The following is a 16,855-nucleotide window of genomic DNA, read 5'->3' as shown; positions in this document are numbered from 1 at the left end:
AACTCATTTTTCTTCAGACTCATAAGGTTTTTAACATGATAACATGTGCACAAGCACCTGCAAGTTTAATGGATTCACCTGTGGAAGGAACCAGTAGATTTTCTGAGATTTTGGTTAAGATTCTGACGAAGATAGATTCTTAAATTTATAAAACTCCACATTTACAAAGTAATTATTTTCAATTAAATTTATTTACAGACAAAATCACACACACAAAAAAACTGAAAATAAAATTAAAAAAAATTGTATTAAAAAAAAAAAAAAAAATCGATAAGCAATTTTAACTCTTCCTACAAAGCTACAGTATGGCAGTAAGGCTTCCCATTCATTGGTAAGGCAAAGTGGTTCATCATTGTTCCTTTACCACAAAAATAAATACTGAGCAGCATATTTGCATTATTATTTTGACCTAAAACAAACAGATTAAAGTTATGTCCACTTACTACAATATATAAGGCAGCTCTCCAGAAAGCCTAATAATAAGCCACACAATAGAATCAGGTGAGTGGGAGTAAGAAAACATCTAAAAATAGGTTCTCACCTTGTGAGTTGGGACTCAGAAGGGGGGTCGGGGGATTTGTAAAATAAATAAACAAAGAAAAATAAATAAAATCAAGAAAAATATATTGTTTTTAATTTGAAGGGGATTTTTTGGTCCTGTATCAGAGAGTGGTCTATGATTAGAACCATGGCAGATGATGATTTACATAAGTGTTTATTTAGTTTGTTAAATTTGTTTAAATTTTTCTGGGTAACAAAAATTAACACAAAAAATATTTTTTATTTTTTTAAAGTAAGAAGGTCGAATGTAAAGAAAAAGAAAATTTTCCCCAAAAAAATGTAAAATGAAAATATCAAAGTTGACGGGTTACCAGGAAGCCAAATGATACCTGCGGTTTTCTGCCTTAAACCAAGGTTAATTTGTTAAGGTGTTATTTATTTAGAATGTTAAGGTTTCATTATTACACAGAAGCCAAGGACACACCAAGCGACCAGCAGACACCTCTGAAGAGGACTGGCAGTTGACAGTCCAAACAGGTCAGGAAATCAAAGTAAATTTCCTGAAAAACAGTTGTCTGAATAAAAGAAATCATAACATGTTTTTTTAAAAAAAAATGTTTTGATCTGATGGATCAAGAATTGTTGAAGACACCTTCTTATTGATAGTGCAGTGTTGGTTTTTGAAAACATAAAGGTTCAGTGATGTCTAACAAACATGTGAGTGTATTTTATGAAATTGCACCATTATATATTTCATTATACAGACTTATCAATATATTTGGGAAGGCCACTGATTGAAATGATGTCAAAATGGGAAGAAAAAATAATCCATCTGACTGCAGAAGTCGTGACTGTTCCAAATTCCCTTGTATCTTTAGTCTTTATGTTCCGTTGCAGAGTGAGCAGCCTTCTTTCCTGTAGCTGATAATCAGGAGGGTGTGACCACTTTAGGTCGGGTTTCCAGAGGTTCCATCTTGGGGGCAGATGACGAGGGTTGAATCCAGATCCAGACGGAAGGCGGGGTACAGCGGCTGTGAGAAGGGGCAGCGGAAGGTGTGCAGCAGCAGCATGGAGTCGGCCACGCTGTAGAAGGACAACGCCCCCTTCTGACGCTCCAGGAACACGCCGATCCTCGGGCAAGGCGGGGCAGCCACCGTGGTCTTACGGTTATCGTGCCACGCAGCGTATCCAGCGTGGGTACATCTCAGCCGCCACGAGTTCTCATTGCGCCCAAGGAGACACGGCTTCCCACCGCCTTTACGCCCGATGGCTCTGTAGGTGACCCCGATGTCCACCCACCCTCCTCCTTTCCACTCTACCTCCCAGTAGCTGGCTCCACCAAACTGGCCCTCCTTACACAGGACCTGTGCCACTGAATCGAAGCGGTGAGGATGAGGAGGGTAGGACTGAGGCTCCTCACCACAGTGAGTGCTCTGATAGTTATCCAGGAGAACCAGGGTTGGATGGGCAGTGTCCGGGTCCAAAGACAGACGGCAGGAAACTGAGAAAAATAGCAGAGAGAGAATATAATTTAGTTTAAGGAGCAGCTGCTGTTCTCCATAGAGGTTCCTCTCAGCAATCAAAGTAAATATTTATTTGATAGCCCTTCTAGTTAGCTGCTTAAAATTTCCTCTTGATCACATCTTGTGCTTGTAGCTTGACCTACAGCTGCTCGATTATAAAAAAAACAAAACAATCACGATTATTTTAGTCATAAATGAAATCACTATCACATTATTCAAACGATTATTCATCAACCAAAAAGTTATTTAATTCTTGTACAAAACAATGTAAAATATATTGTTTAAACATAAAATTATTCAAACACTAGAATAAAGTATGTTCACTTTTGCACTAAACAAAACACTTCCTACACGTGACGTGTCTTTGCTCTAGGTTTTCATCATCAAACCCAAAGCGTTTCCATATGAGAGGATTTGGCTCATCTTGCTTGTTTACCAAGTGTTTTTGCTGCGTTTCTCCTGCCATGTTTCAAGACCACTAGCAACAACTTTCCCCATGTTGGCCTGTAGGCCAGGCTAGCTTTAGCCTTGAGAGGGGCGGGGCGGAGAAGCTTGCATGCACGTGCATTAAACAACTTAAAGTTAGTATTAATAATTGTTTTTTTTTTTTTGCGTGTGCCAAGCTTTGTAGATATCTTAAATTGTCTAAGTTTGTTTTATTTCACAAATGAAACATACATTATGTAAATATAAGAAAAGTTTTTTTTTTTTTTTCAAAATAATCGTTTTTGCTCGATGATGTTATTTTTGAGTGTAATAACCTTAGCTTGACCCCAGCTTCAACCTTGAATGTTTACAGCAGCAGGCTCAGAACTGAACCATTATATATGGATTTACTTAATTCTTTCCCTGATTAAGTGTGTTAGCTCCAAAACTCTGCCAAAGTAACTTCCAAACACATTTCTGGCGATTTCATGAACCAATCACGGTAAGAATGAATAAAAAACACTTCTATGCAATCCGTCTACGGGACTTCACATCCCACAATGCAATACTTTTGTCTCCAGTAGCTTTAAATCATGAAATCTGTAGCCAATAAAAACACTAATACGCTACATTAAGGACCTGAACTACGAAGCTGGATTTCCTCTTATCACACAAACTTCTCGAATTTATTGTGTGTGTCCTGTACTATGTACTTCTTACGGGGCTAAATCACGCGGTAATTTAGGCTGAATACCAAACCTGGTCGGGAGTAGGCTTTGTTCTGGCTAGGATCTGAGTGAGTATGAAAGCCCCGCCTCCTGACCAATAATTTCTTTAGGAAAACGACCTGTCCAATAAAAGGAGGATCATTCTGTGAACACGTCGCTGTGTAGGTCTGATGTGATGCTTACAGAAGCGAGAATATTTATGCATTGATGCATCCTTTCATTTACCAATGACATCCTATATATGTATATATTAGGGATGTAACGATTAATCGTAAGGCAGTTAAAAATCGATTCATAGGGATCACGATTGATATCGATTTTCTGAAAATTGAATCGCAGTACTTTTTTTAACCAGCAGAGGGCAAGTGTAGGCAGCGGGCGGAGTCTGCTAATACTTTCTTTCTGGCCGCCTTCTACTCTTGAATATGTTAATAAATGATTCATTGCCCCTTTAGCACCAAAAGAATATCTGTAATATTACTTGAATATCTGTAAAAGTCACGTTTTTCTATTAGCTCTGTCTGCTAGCATAGCTTCTCTTCTTCACTGCAAGAATTTCTGCATGCCAACCGACCACTGTGTTACCAGCGCCCTCTGCTGGTCCAAACAAATATGACGTAAATCAGTGTAATCACGTTTTTTTTTTTTTTTAAAGTCCAATTGTTAAGGCACAAAATACATTTTCAGTTGCACTTTTAAAAAGAAAAAGAACTATTATGCAGTTTTGCATTGTTTATTATAGAACCAGAATTTAAATTAATAGGCTTCATTTTCATTGCTATTATTCCTTTATTTATTTCATTCAAGATTTATTTTTAGTTAAATTGCATTGTTTTGAATAGTTTATCAAGGGATTCTTTTGACAATGAAATATAAAAGGAAAATAATACAGTATTTTCTAGTTTTTCCCCCCAAAAAAAATTTGTCTACAGTCCCATTTTGTAAAATAAATCGTGAGAGAATCGTATCGTGAACCCAGTATCGTGAATCGAATCGTATCGGGAGTTGAGTGAATCGTTACATCCCTAGTATATATATATATATATATATATATATATATATATATATATATATATATATATATATATATATATATATATATGTACTGTATATCCTATTATCTAATGGATGGAAGTTTGCATGTGTCGGGCGCTTTCAGACTGATAAATTAATTCTGTGGTGACGCAGAAAGCCTCAGTCCTGTAAAATAATACAGGCTGTATAAAATACAAATATTGTCCACATTATTATGTAGGCTGAGCTGTATGAACGCAGCATCAGAGCCACAGACAAGGTCTGTGCCGTAAAGCTGCAGCATCTAAGTTTTTTTTTGTTGCATCATTTGGTCAAAATTCCATAATCATGTTTGAGTTTATTGTAATCCAAAGTGTTCTGAGTGGACAGTGAATCTCTTCCCCAGGCTCTGTAAATGAAGTTTATAAATCCAGCAGCGTGATGCTGGATGTCAGCCAATCAGAGATCTTTCTTAAAACACGTGTGCACCATGGGCTGTTTTGGGGGATACTATTGGCTGCTCGACCAAGCGCAATGACGGACGTTCCAGCAGAAATCTCTATCATTAATCTTGCGGCGTTAGGCACAACAGTTACACGGAAAATCAAGCGGAAAAAGGCAGACCGAGTTGGAAAAGCTACAGAATAAAGGCACAAACATACTGGAGAGGAACAGACCACATTGCGTCCTCGCAGAGCCGGTGTCTGAGAGAGAGTGAGAACAGATGGGGTACATTGTGTGTAAACCTTAGAGAAGCTTATCCAAAGTGGATTCATTTTACAGTCTGGATGCAGAGTGATGGTTTTCACTGTTACAGAGTCAGGAGAAGAAGCAGAGATTCACTGTCCACTCAGAACACTTTGGATTACAATATGCTCAAAGATGATTATGGAATTCCAAAAAAACGTACATACTGCAGCTTTAATAAAGTGAAACTGATAAGATTGTCTGTTCTCTTAGATGAATATTGTATTTCACTAATTTAAGCATCAGCAGTCATCAATTCCTGCATTCCGTCCTTCCTGCTTATGCTGCAGCAACAGTGCTGTTTTCCCGTTCTGATTTACTATTGCAATGTGATAGAATCGATTATTGTGATTTTAATATCATTATTTTCTTCATTCAAATATCAAACAATACAAACAACATATGAGTCAGATTTCCAAAAAACCAAAGCACATCACAAGTCTGTCAATCGCTCTGACATTATTTCAACTGCACCAAAGTGAACCTACTGTATGACCACATATGCAGTCATGGTTATTAACAAAAATCAAAAAAATTAATTCAGGGCAAAAACATACATTTTTTTGTTATCGCCAAAAATGTTTTTTTGCAGTTTTTTTTTTTCAAATAAAGAAAACATTGTAAAATATTGTGAATTGTTATATTTTTCTTCACCCATAATTGTTTCCTGACAAAGGAATGTTACAAATTTAAATCTTCAGCTCAGACAGGATAAATAACATGTCACACCTTAGTCCTCCACTGAGCAGAATTAATGATTAATGGAAAACAAGGCACTGCTGTGCTGTCATTCTATCCGCTGAGTGTGTGTGTGTGTGTGTGTGTGTGTGTGTGTGTGTGTGTGTGTCAGGACAAGCCAGTGATCTTGAGGCCAGAATGTCCCAGTCATAAATACAGTGTGACAGCTATACATCATTAATGAAGGTCTGTGATGGCTTCTTAGACTTCCATTGAGTGAGCCAGAGGCAGAGAGGGAATAATGAGAGATGGTGTACCAGAGAGCAAAGGAGAATTAACATGAAGTGTCAGAGAGGAATGAGGAAGTAACAACTAAAAACGGTGAACAGATGAAGGTGATGAACTTACACCTGAGGAAGGCTGCCCTCATCCTCTGATCAGCTGGCTGCAGAGACAGAGAGGACAGGTGGAAGGACACCGGCACTGTCATGAAGACACACACAACAGAACACACAATGGTTATGTGATGCTAATGTCACGAACGCTCACATACATGGAAAATACAACACAACAGAGACAAAACAGTCACGTTTACACTTTTTTAAATCATGAACCACCATGCTATTGCTAAGGCTAAGCTAATGCTAATGTTAGGTTAGTGTTAATGCTAGGCTAATGCTATTGCCAGGCTAATCCTAGGTTAGTGCAAACACTCGGCTAATGCTAAAGCTAGTTAATACTATGCTAAGTTAATGCTAGATGATGCTAATGCTAAGCTAATGCAATGTGATGCTGGCCAGCACCTGCATCTTAACTTGCATTTTCAATAGGAAATGCAAATATTCTAGATTTACTTGGACTTACGTACATTTTAAAAGAAGTAAAGTAACTTGTTACTGACTAAATTATTATTTTTTGTTTCAAAATGATCAACAGACATAGTGAAACTACAAAAAAAATGAAATGACCAGACAACAATCAAATGAATCACATCATAGCCGACCAACCAGGTTAAACGTAATGCATGGCGTCAAAACAGCATTGAATGCTGGTTATTTTCTCAGAGCAGTGCCAGAAGATTCAACATGCACTATGTGTAACCCATGATGACAAAGCATCTGTTATTTGTGTTATTTTATTTTAATAAGAATTGTATAATTTGACAAACCTTTAATTTTATACAGACACCTTTCTCTTTCTTTTTGATTAATACATATTTTAACTTAACTATGTCTTTGGTTCGTGCATAATATTGCTTACAATTGAAGAGTATATAGTTTGACAAGAATTCACCCCCTGAATGACAAGGTATTAATAACTCTTTAAGTGATCCAAGACAGTATAACTCAATTCAGGATGGCACCTCAGCAAATGGTAATATAATATTAATAATAATTAAGATTGTCATTCTTAAAACCCCATGTCTCCCTACAATTACTTACTTGTATTTGAGTACAATTTCAATTAAGTAACAGTACTTCTGCTTGAGTAAGATATATCAGTACTCTACACCTCTGTCTGTAAATAAGTTAGAATTCAACCTTTGTCACACCTATGAAGTAAAATGATCCGTATCAGTACAGTTAATGACAACCCAATGTATTTTTAACTAAGATAATAAGTGTTGACAATAGACCCTGACACTGCTGAGGATGGAGCAGAACTGGACAGGAGCCAGAGACTGGTGTTTCACCCTCGTAGTATTGGGTGTTTGGTGTCCTGCTGTGGATGTAAGGATGTAACCATGTATCACTTACCTTTCACATGTTCCACAGCAGCCACGTGGTTCTCATTCACTGAAAGAAAAATGTCACAGCATCTGATCCTTGACTGACCCTAAAACCCCTGGCACTCTGTGTTTGGGTGGAGACATGTTGTACCTGCGCGGCTGATCTTATCCACCTCCTCCCGGCAGACCTCCTCTATGTGGCTGCGGAGGTGACACAGGGTCCTCCTGGTGCTGCTGAAGGCCTCTGAGGGCAGGCTGAGGGCCCTGGAGTGCCGAGCAGCGACAGGGGGGACGCAGAGCAGCGGAGCCGCCTGAGTGGATGAAGACAGTGAGTGGAAAACGCTGCTTCACTAAGCGCCTCTCCCTCGCTCCCCTTGCCGTAAATACGTAAACAATTGAATTTGAAAATAGCACTGAAGCACTTGTGTATTTTCCATCGGTCACTGATGACTCATTCTTTCCTTTCGTCTTTCTTTACCTCCACATCCGTCTGTGGCACTGATCACTTCTGATCTGGCTTGGGTTCAATTATAATTGTAATCATGTAATTGGTAATGAATTACAATGATAATGTCATTATCATTGTAATCATAATTGACAAAATTTGTTGCTGTTGTAATTGTAATTGAAGTGTGAGTGAGTTCAGATAAACTGCCTTGAATGGAAATTCTATAAAAACTGTAATTTACAATATAATTAAAGGCAAACCTGTGGAACCATGCTGCAGTTCTATGGCTTACACATACATAGTAAACAATTAATAAAATATGTTTCATATCAAGTTTACCCATCAGTTCTCTTGAGGATCATTTTACCATTTAAAAAAAAATGAAATCAAGGATGTATAGTCAAACAAAAAAGGCTCAAATGGCCACAACAAGAAAATTAAAATCAATATTTGCATTGATTAGGAAGCCTAACAATGTAAACAAAAAAAAAAAAAACAAATTGGATGATAGATTATATATTTTAGTGTATTTTACAGCTCATTTAAGACATGAGTCAAAACTGACCCGTTATTACAAGAGATGCTAACAGAAAGCTAACACAAGAGGAAGGTTAAGTGTTATGGCATTTATTAAAGGCTCAGTAATTGTGACTAATTGTAAATGAACTTAAGTAATTGAGAATTTAATTGTAATTGACTTTCAGGGGGAAAATAATAATTGTAATTGGTAAAAATGCCAATAAACGTATTAGAGTTGTAATTGAGCATTAATGGCAACCCTGCTCCTGATGCATCCACTGCCTGTTAATCTCCACTTCTCCACTAACAATTACAAGTCATGACTTTGCAACATGCATCCTTTTGTGGACTGTATGATAATCAATATTGTAGTGTTCTGCTGTGACTTAATTTAAAATTCCATAGTGTACTTTTTCAAGCGTAAATGTTTGACACACAAAAAAAGGTTAAAAGACCAGAAATAAGGACTTCCTCCCGTGTCCTTGATGGTAATACAAATTTCAAAGAACAACACAAATTCTCTGATTAAATGTCACTTTTGTGATGTCAACAGTCTATGTACATAGCTCAAATCTGATCATATTAAAGGGAGCTGAGACATATGCAAAGTTGGTTAATGAAGGCCCAAACATGTTGGAGCGCAAAACTTCGACAAAAATCGACACATACCCCCCCTCACTAATTTGGCCATATCTCCAAAAATGTTCATCCCATCAAACTAAAATAATGCAAAGTGTGCCTATGGAATAATCATAGAACAATTGGTAAAAATCTCCAAAGTGCGTGGGATGTCCTAAAAAATGTGTTGAAGTGACATGGAATGAGCCTTTAGTTAATATAAAATATTTCACTTTCCACTTGCCATTCAAGGAGATAATGTAGCAGAGAGAAAGAAAAAAAAACTAAACAGTTGTATGAACAAACTCTCCTGGCTGCCTTTCAAGATAATACGACACGCTCTTCGTAGCAGCCAATCAGGATAGTTTGTTAAGTTGCCAGGACATCAGTAGGTGTCCTTTGATACGAATGAGTTTGCTTTGAAGATGGCGTAACATTTTCTCCTCAGCAACGATGTTAAAAGAGTCTGTGAACATGTCTCTTTTCGTGTTCACAGACGTTGACTGGACCTAGGACTGCCCCTACAGAATGCTTGCTTTGAAATGATCAAAGTAGAATCTACATGAATCCTGAATAGAAATGAATGGATTTTTTTGCGGAAAAATCGAAATAAATCCAAAAACTCTTCAGAGCGCTTTGACTCCCTTAATTTTAAAGTGAAAAAAAACAAAAAAAAACACTAATCTTAATGATGAGAATGCTGTGAGCATTCTCACAATAATTAAGGAAAGTCATGCTTTGACTTTTGAGTCAGTGTATGATTTCAAAATGTCTTCAAACTTTCCACGTTTCCACGTCAGTTCACTCTTTTGCGTTTCAGTTTCATCATCTTTCCCTGTTTAGATTACTTTGCTGGCAACTTATGTTATTGATTTAATATTTATATGCTTCTGATAACTTATAGAAGCTGGGAGGGTTTTGCAGAAATCATTACGTTTGCTACAACACTTGCTAGACATTCAGCCACCCGTTTTATAGGGGAAAAAGGTTCCTAAAACATGTGAGGGTTTAGTCCATGTCATATAGCTACTTCCATTTCAGTTTGCATTTAATCCTGTATAGCCACATGATTTCTGATTTCATAGTGTGAAATTTGAACAAGATTTTGTGCTCAAATTGCCATATCTGTTAGTTTTTTTTTTTTTTACACTTGCTAGATTCCCAGTCTCCTGTTTTCCATTAACAAATAGCATTTGAAACCATGATTTTGTCCCAAAACATGCAAGTAAGGTATTCTTGTGACATATTAGGTCCTGATTTTAAATAGAGAAAAATGAAAATGGTTCAGATTGCTTTTTTCCGTTTCAGAACGGGAATTCTGCGTTTCCTTCCCTACTTGCGTCTCCAAACCTGCAGGAAGTGAGCGTTGTCGTCAGACTGCAGCAGCTGGTTGATCTCCTCGTGCCTCATCCTCAGTTCTTCCAAGTCCTTTTCCAGCAGCTCAATGTCTCGTTCTCCTCGTCCAACCACTGCTCGTTCCTTCGCCTCTAACCTTGCCCGAACCTATTGGGGAAACAAAAACATTTGAGGTTCCATGTAAACACAGAGTCCTCAAAGTAACCAGTGCTACTCCAAACATAGAAAACAATGAAGCAAACACGACTGAAACAATCCTCCTCACCTCTGCCTTGGTTTTTTCCAGGCAAAGCGTCATATCAGCAAATAGAGCTTCACTGTCTTCTAGAACAGCTGACGCCGACACCTAAACAGAAGAACTGGGCTGAGTTCAAAAGGGATGAAAAAAATCTGAAAAACACATGAAAATCATAAAAACTACGGCTCATTATTTACATCATCATGCTGTTTTATATCTTAATCTCCTGAAAAAAGGGAATGGTAAAATCATGACTCCACAGCTGAAACTAGATAAATAAAAAGAATAATAGGGACACAAAATCTAACCCAAAATACTCAAAACATTTGAACTTTAATGGGATTGTCAGTCCATCTGTATCTATTTATCACCTTGGTAAGGGCCCATGCATGACTAGGGGTTGCAAAGGGATGGAAAATGTTTGGTAAATTTCCACGGGAACTTAAAATTTTGGGAATATTCAAAAATATAAACTTTTTGTGGGAATTATTTGTTGGAATTAACCAGAAATGAGGAGCACATTTAAATAACTGTATCATATCCAAACATAAATATTAAAAAAACACGACAATCCAACAGATTTATTTGTAAGCAGAACTGTACATTTACTAAATTTTTCTCTTGTTTTTTAGGGTTTGCGGAAAAGTAATACAGTCTTAAACATCAAAAATGGAATTTCAACTCAATACCTTTATCACCAAAAATATATTTGATTGAACAATCAATTCTTTCACAACAAAAACCTCAATGTTGGGTAAAATATTACTTATCTGCCTGATCCCTGATTTGAAAACTATGGTGAGGGTTAGGCATGCAGTGTGCCATGTGCATGTGAGTAAGGAATTGTAGAGATATTAAGTATGCTTGGTGGGTGGGTTCAAACAAAAGGTGCTCTGTCCTGAGTTGTTTAACACATCGAGATGTAAGTCCCAAGAAATAAAAGCTGGAATTCTGAACTTTTGTCTCATATTCATGTCTTGATCTGAAACCCAAATGTCTTCAGTATACAACAAAAACAAAGTATATGTGATTTTTTTTTTTTTTAAACCCTGATGAAAGCCACAAACTGAAACATTCTGTTAATGTTCTTGCAATGTAGGAACACACCAGAGATCACTGACTACCGCTAAGTGTTCCTCTAGCTAAGAGACTTCAGCCTCACACATTAGGTGACTTTCCAAGAAGCTGAAGGAGAAAAGGAGGAAGAACAAGCCTTCCAGGAAGAGATGAGGAGCGATGGAGAACTGCAGTATCAAATCAATAAGAGGCCCGGCACTAAAAACTGATAGAATAGCTCCTCAGAGGATAGCAAGTGTGAAAGCTCAGGAAGCTGAAGAATGAAGTCAGATGTCTTTATAACCACACATGGTGTAATATCTTTATAAAACAGAGATTGTGCTACAAGTAAAGGAACAGGAAGGAAGGAAAACAGTATTTGAATTCATAGTTTTCACCTTCAGGGACTCCAGATTTTGCTGAAACTCCTCCAAGTCTCTTTCCTCCCGTTCAATCCTCCCCTGGATGATCCTCTGGGTTTCCTGGAGCGCAAGCTAACAAACAAACAAACAAACAAACAAACAAACAAACAAACAAACAAACAAACAGGTAAAACACTTCACGGTCTACTTTCAAATTATTTGTCAGCAAGATGACTTGTAATAAAAAAACAGCCTACCATCCGTTAAAAACTCCAACTATGTTTATTAGTGGAAAAACTATTAAACAATAAATGACTACAAGCTACAATGGCCTCATGTAAAGGATTTTCAATATCAGTGAGTGGTGAAATAACCCAAAGTTGGGGTCTAAAATTAAAATTAAGAAGTTGCATTTAGAAAACTATAAATTTAAATCCAGCTCAGAATGTCAATGAAAACAGTCAAAAAAAGTATTTTTTTGGATTTCAAGAAACTGTCACCCAAGAACCAATGCATATATGTGACTAATCATTTGTGATTTAAACAGTCTATGTACATAGCTCAAAGCTGAGACATATGCTAAGTTGTTTACTGAAGTAAGAAACATGTTTGAGCCCAAAATCCAGACAAACTTTGTTCTAAATTTGAGGAGCTGGCATGTCCGCTAGGCTGGCAGATAGGATATATAGTAGTCCCTCATTTATCGCGGGGGTTACGTTCTAAAAATAACCCGCAATAGGCGAAATCCGCGAAGTAGTCAGCTTTATTTTTTACAATAATTATAGATGTTTTAAGGCTGTAAAACCCCTCACCACACACTTTATGCACTTTTCTCAGACAGACGTCGACATTGTGGGTTTTGTCGAAGAGAAAACTTGCAAACATGCAGCACTCTAGAGTCCGCAGGATCAAAAAATGTCCCCATTCGCTTCATATGCACATTTGAAGCAAAGCACCGCCCTCCAGCGAAACATCCAACTGGGTGAGTTTCACTGCCTGCTGAAGTGAGGAGCTGCTCTCCTTTTTCTCCTCTCATAAACATAAACCACCAGTGAAAAAAGCTGTGTGATTAGCGGCTAATGCTATCCGAGCTCAGTGTTACAGAGAGAACTTTTACCTGCTACTACCACTTCCTCACTGATCTCCTCCACGCCTAATCCTTCCTAGTCCGGTCCTGGTTATAAAGGGCGTGTCATACAGCTCCAGGTGGTCACACACAGCTTCTACTCCATGGTTGAATGGGTGAACAGACCGGTGTCAGTGTTGACGGCCACACAGATCTGGCCGTACAGGAAAGATTTCGCATCTGGGCCGTGTCTTGACTTTGTATGTAATCTGGACGTATGGACATTTCGTGACACATCCTGTGTGAACGCAGCAGCCAATCAGGACGCAGAACACAATGCGCAGGTTCTCCCTTAGCCAATCAGGATACAGAACACAATGCATGTTCATACACTGTAAAAAAAATGCATGAAAAATTGCACTGTAAAAAAAATCCACGAAACAGAATGGTGAACCGCGTTATAGCAAGTGATATTTTTGTGTTTTATTTTTATTGAAATGGCAAAAAATCCTAGAAAACTTTTTTCACTTTGTCATTGATGAGAACAATTAAAAACTTGATCCATTTTGGAATGAGGCTTTAACATTACAAAATGTAGAAAAACTGAAGAGGGTTGAATACTTTCCGAATGCACTGTGTATATATATATATATATATATATATATATATATATATATATATATATATATATATATTTCCTGAGAGAGTAGGTGTATTATAGGGGTGTAAATCACCAGCTTCATCACGATACGATGTCGATATGTTTGGATGACGATACAATGTTTATTTGGTTTGATTTGGTTTTGAAACAAAATAACCAAAGAACGAAGGGTACACGAATAATAATGCTACATACTGTATATGGTGTTGATACAATTTTTTCATCTTTAATATTGAATAATATCTCAAGTGGACTTCCAGACACTTGTTATTCAGTAGTCCTGTTTATTTACATGAACAAACGCTGTTAGTTGTGGGAAGTTAATATACCGTAAATGAATTCATTAATAATTGATAGCAAAACATACTACTTCAACCCAATTCTTACCGTCCTAAAATCAGCATCACTACTCTAGCGCTGCGCTTTCATTATTATTTCATTTCCTGGTATATAGTTCATCATGTATTGTTACACCACTATTGTAATACGACACAAAATTCCAGTTTCCTATGAGGTATAGTTCCTGAGATATTGGAAGCTGAAAATGGAAGAAAAATAAGAATGCACGAAAATCGACACATACCCCCCTCACTAAATCAGCCATATCTCAAAAAGTATTCATTCGATCAAACTAAAGAATTTAAAGGAACAATTGGTAAAAATTTCGGAATTTCTTTAGACTGAAGTGCATGGGCTGTCCTGAACATTTGTTAAAATGACATGGAATGACCCAGCTGCTTCTCCTGACAACATGGCGAAAGCAGCAGCAACAGTGTTTGTGTTTCTTTTTGGGGTCATAATTAGGTTTTATGAATAAATCTCCTTCACAAGCCAATTAACAATGGATGGGCGGCCGCGTTGGGTCCGTGGGCCGTAGTTTGGACACCACCGGATGAGATGGATTCATCTTAGAATATGAAAGGGCAGAAAACAGCTGATCTTTTTAGCTTGTGTGTCACTATTGAAGTCTAAAGCAGCCTTTCCCAACCAGGGGTATGTGTCCCCTTTAAGGGTACATGAGTACGCTGCATTGGGTCCATGCAAGCATTGATCAACTAAAGAAAGAAAGAAAAAAAAAAACACGTATCAATCATTTTCAATTATTATAGTCATTAAAAAATGTATATGAAAAACACGGAATTTGAAGAGAGAGAGAAAAAAAAAAAGATGTCCTATAATATACTGTTGTACTTTTTAAAGTAATAATGATAAAACTAAATGGCACATACACAAAGTTTGATAAAACACCAGATCAAGGGACCTGTGGAGAAAACACATCTCCTGCTCCATACCTGCCGGCGGCCCCTCTGAAAGTCCACCATATGCACCTCCTCCTGGTCGGCCTCGCACAGCAGGCAGTCCCCGGTCCACCCCGCCGCGGCCTCCGCTTCGGAGCCGCCCCCGGGGGGCTCCAGCCCCAGGCGGTGCTGCGCACACAGCCGTTCCGCCAGACTCTCCACCGCCGCTACGAGCTTGTGCCGCCGCAGGGTGCCCACCTCCCGATGCGGCAGGACGTGGAGCTCGCAGAAGGACGCCAGGCAAACCAGGCACGACTTGAGGGCCCTCAGTCGTCCCCCCGCCGGGCAGAAGTCGCAGGGCACCTCCCCGGCTGCCCCCAGGTACAGCTCCGGGGCGGTGACCATCTCACTCAGTTGCAGTTTGTCCACAACCTCCGCCAGCACCGTGTTCCTCCGCAGCACCGGCCGCGGGCTAAACGCCTCCCGGCACTGAGGGCATCTGAAGCTGGACGAGTCCGCCTGGTCCCAGTAGTCCCTGATGCACAACATGCAGTACGTGTGTCCGCATGGGATGGACACCGGGTCCTTCAGGATGTCCAGGCAGATGGGACACCTGAACTGGCTCTCCGTCACAGAGATGTTGGCCTGGGCCATGGCCTCCAGCGTATCCTCTCCAGAGTTCCCAGTAAGGGCTGATCTGATTCCCAGTGTGTGTTTGTTGTGGACGGGAGGGGAGGGGTTGGGTAGGGGAGGGGAGGGCTCTGCATACAGGAATAATAACTCTTCCACTATGTCACACTGCAGGTTGTACTCCCTCAGTGTGGTCTTACAGGCTGCAATCGTCTTTTAAAGAAGCAGTACATTTACAGCGTTATCACCAGAGGTGAAAGTAACGGATTACAAATGGGTATTTATGGGTAATTGTATGTGTACTTAAGTTCGTTTTAAAATAATAAAGTGATTTTTTACATTTCTACACCCAATGTGTTACTGAGTAAATTATTATTTTCTGTTTTAAAATGATCAACAGACATTGTGAAACTACAAAAATTGAATTAACCAGACAACAATCAAATGCATTGAACAGCATTGAATCTCGTTTATTTCAGCCTGAGAATGTTTAATTTTTATTTTGAATTTAATTAATTTGTGTTATTTTTTATTTTATTTTTTTTTAATAATTGTGCTGTTGACAAACCTTTTATTTCATACAGACGCCTTTGTGGAAAATAAATTAAGTCCTAGTTGTGCAAGATTTGGTCTTTACTGTATACATGAGATGTTTACTGCATGCAAAAAAAAAAAAAAAAAAAGTGAGGGGTGAAAATAACTAATAATCTTTACTTTGTGTACTATATACTTTAGCTACTCTTTACTTGTACTTTAGTACAATTTCAGTCATGTAACAGTACTTCTACTTGAGTAAGATAGATCAGTACTCTTTACACATCTGGTTATTACCAGGGTTGGGGTCAATTATAATTGACACCATGTAATTGATAATTAATTACAATTATGGCATAACTATAATTGTAATTATATTTTTTTGAAATCTGAATTGCAATTGAGTTCAGATAATACAATAAGTAGTAATGCTTCTGCCTAGCAATGCTGGTTGCCATATTTGTTTGGGTTATAACGTGTTGACTCCTGTTGTAACAGAAGAGGTTTCACCATACCAAAGAGCCGCTGTGTGTTTGGCTGTTCGTCCTATGGCAAAATTAATTCAGATACAAAGTTTTTTATAATTCCAAAAGCGAAAAATTGCAGAAAACGCTGCCTCTCCATTTCATAAGCAGTAAGTGAACAGTTCAGATCTGAAATGAAGATTGAGGATTTTAGCGGCATCTCAGTGGCTTTAGTTTTCATTCTAGATGGCAATAAGTTGTAATTATATCCGTTTTGACTATGTTTCAAGAATTCATGAGGTACTGGTGATCTGAATAA

The 16,855-nt window shown here is 38.2% G+C and overlaps 1 protein-coding gene across 2 annotated transcripts; it reads right to left on the bottom strand.

Moving 5' to 3' along the window:
* Positions 1-300: 300 nt before the first annotated feature.
* On the bottom strand, positions 301-15,656 carry LOC114461740 (E3 ubiquitin/ISG15 ligase TRIM25-like). Of its 2 annotated transcripts, XM_028444087.1 has the most exons (8): positions 14,963-15,656; positions 11,980-12,075; positions 10,553-10,633; positions 10,282-10,434; positions 7,498-7,657; positions 7,375-7,413; positions 6,026-6,100; positions 302-2,002 (listed from the first exon to the last, which is right to left on the bottom strand). In XM_028444087.1, exons 1-8 carry the CDS (start codon positions 15,560-15,562, stop codon positions 1,449-1,451), a joined length of 1,758 nt encoding a protein of 585 aa, XP_028299888.1. In that variant the 5' UTR covers positions 15,563-15,656; the 3' UTR covers positions 302-1,448. The 2 variants fall into 2 exon arrangements, with proteins under 2 accessions (XP_028299974.1, XP_028299888.1); XM_028444173.1 differs by lacking the exon at positions 6,026-6,100 and having other exon boundaries at positions 301-2,002.
* Between the last annotated feature and the right edge of the window lie 1,199 nt (positions 15,657-16,855).

This window comes from Gouania willdenowi, chromosome 1 (assembly GCF_900634775.1).
Source record: "Gouania willdenowi chromosome 1, fGouWil2.1, whole genome shotgun sequence".
Taxonomy (NCBI): Eukaryota; Metazoa; Chordata; class Actinopteri; order Blenniiformes; family Gobiesocidae; genus Gouania; species Gouania willdenowi.
The sequence above is the reverse complement of the archived record's forward strand: the minus strand, read 5'-3'. Positions and strand labels throughout refer to the sequence as shown.

Coding starts and splice junctions, on each gene's coding strand:
- LOC114461740 (XM_028444087.1), bottom strand. CDS start 15,562: ATGGCCCAGGCCAACATCTCTGTGACGGAGAGCCAGTTCAGGTGTCCC. Junction 12,076..14,962: donor TTCAGAGGGGCCGCCGGCAG/GTATGGAGCAGG, acceptor TTTGTTTGTTAG/CTTGCGCTCCAGGAAACCCA. Junction 7,658..10,281: donor ACAACGCTCACTTCCTGCAG/GTTTGGAGACGC, acceptor TCATCCACTCAG/GCGGCTCCGCTGCTCTGCGT.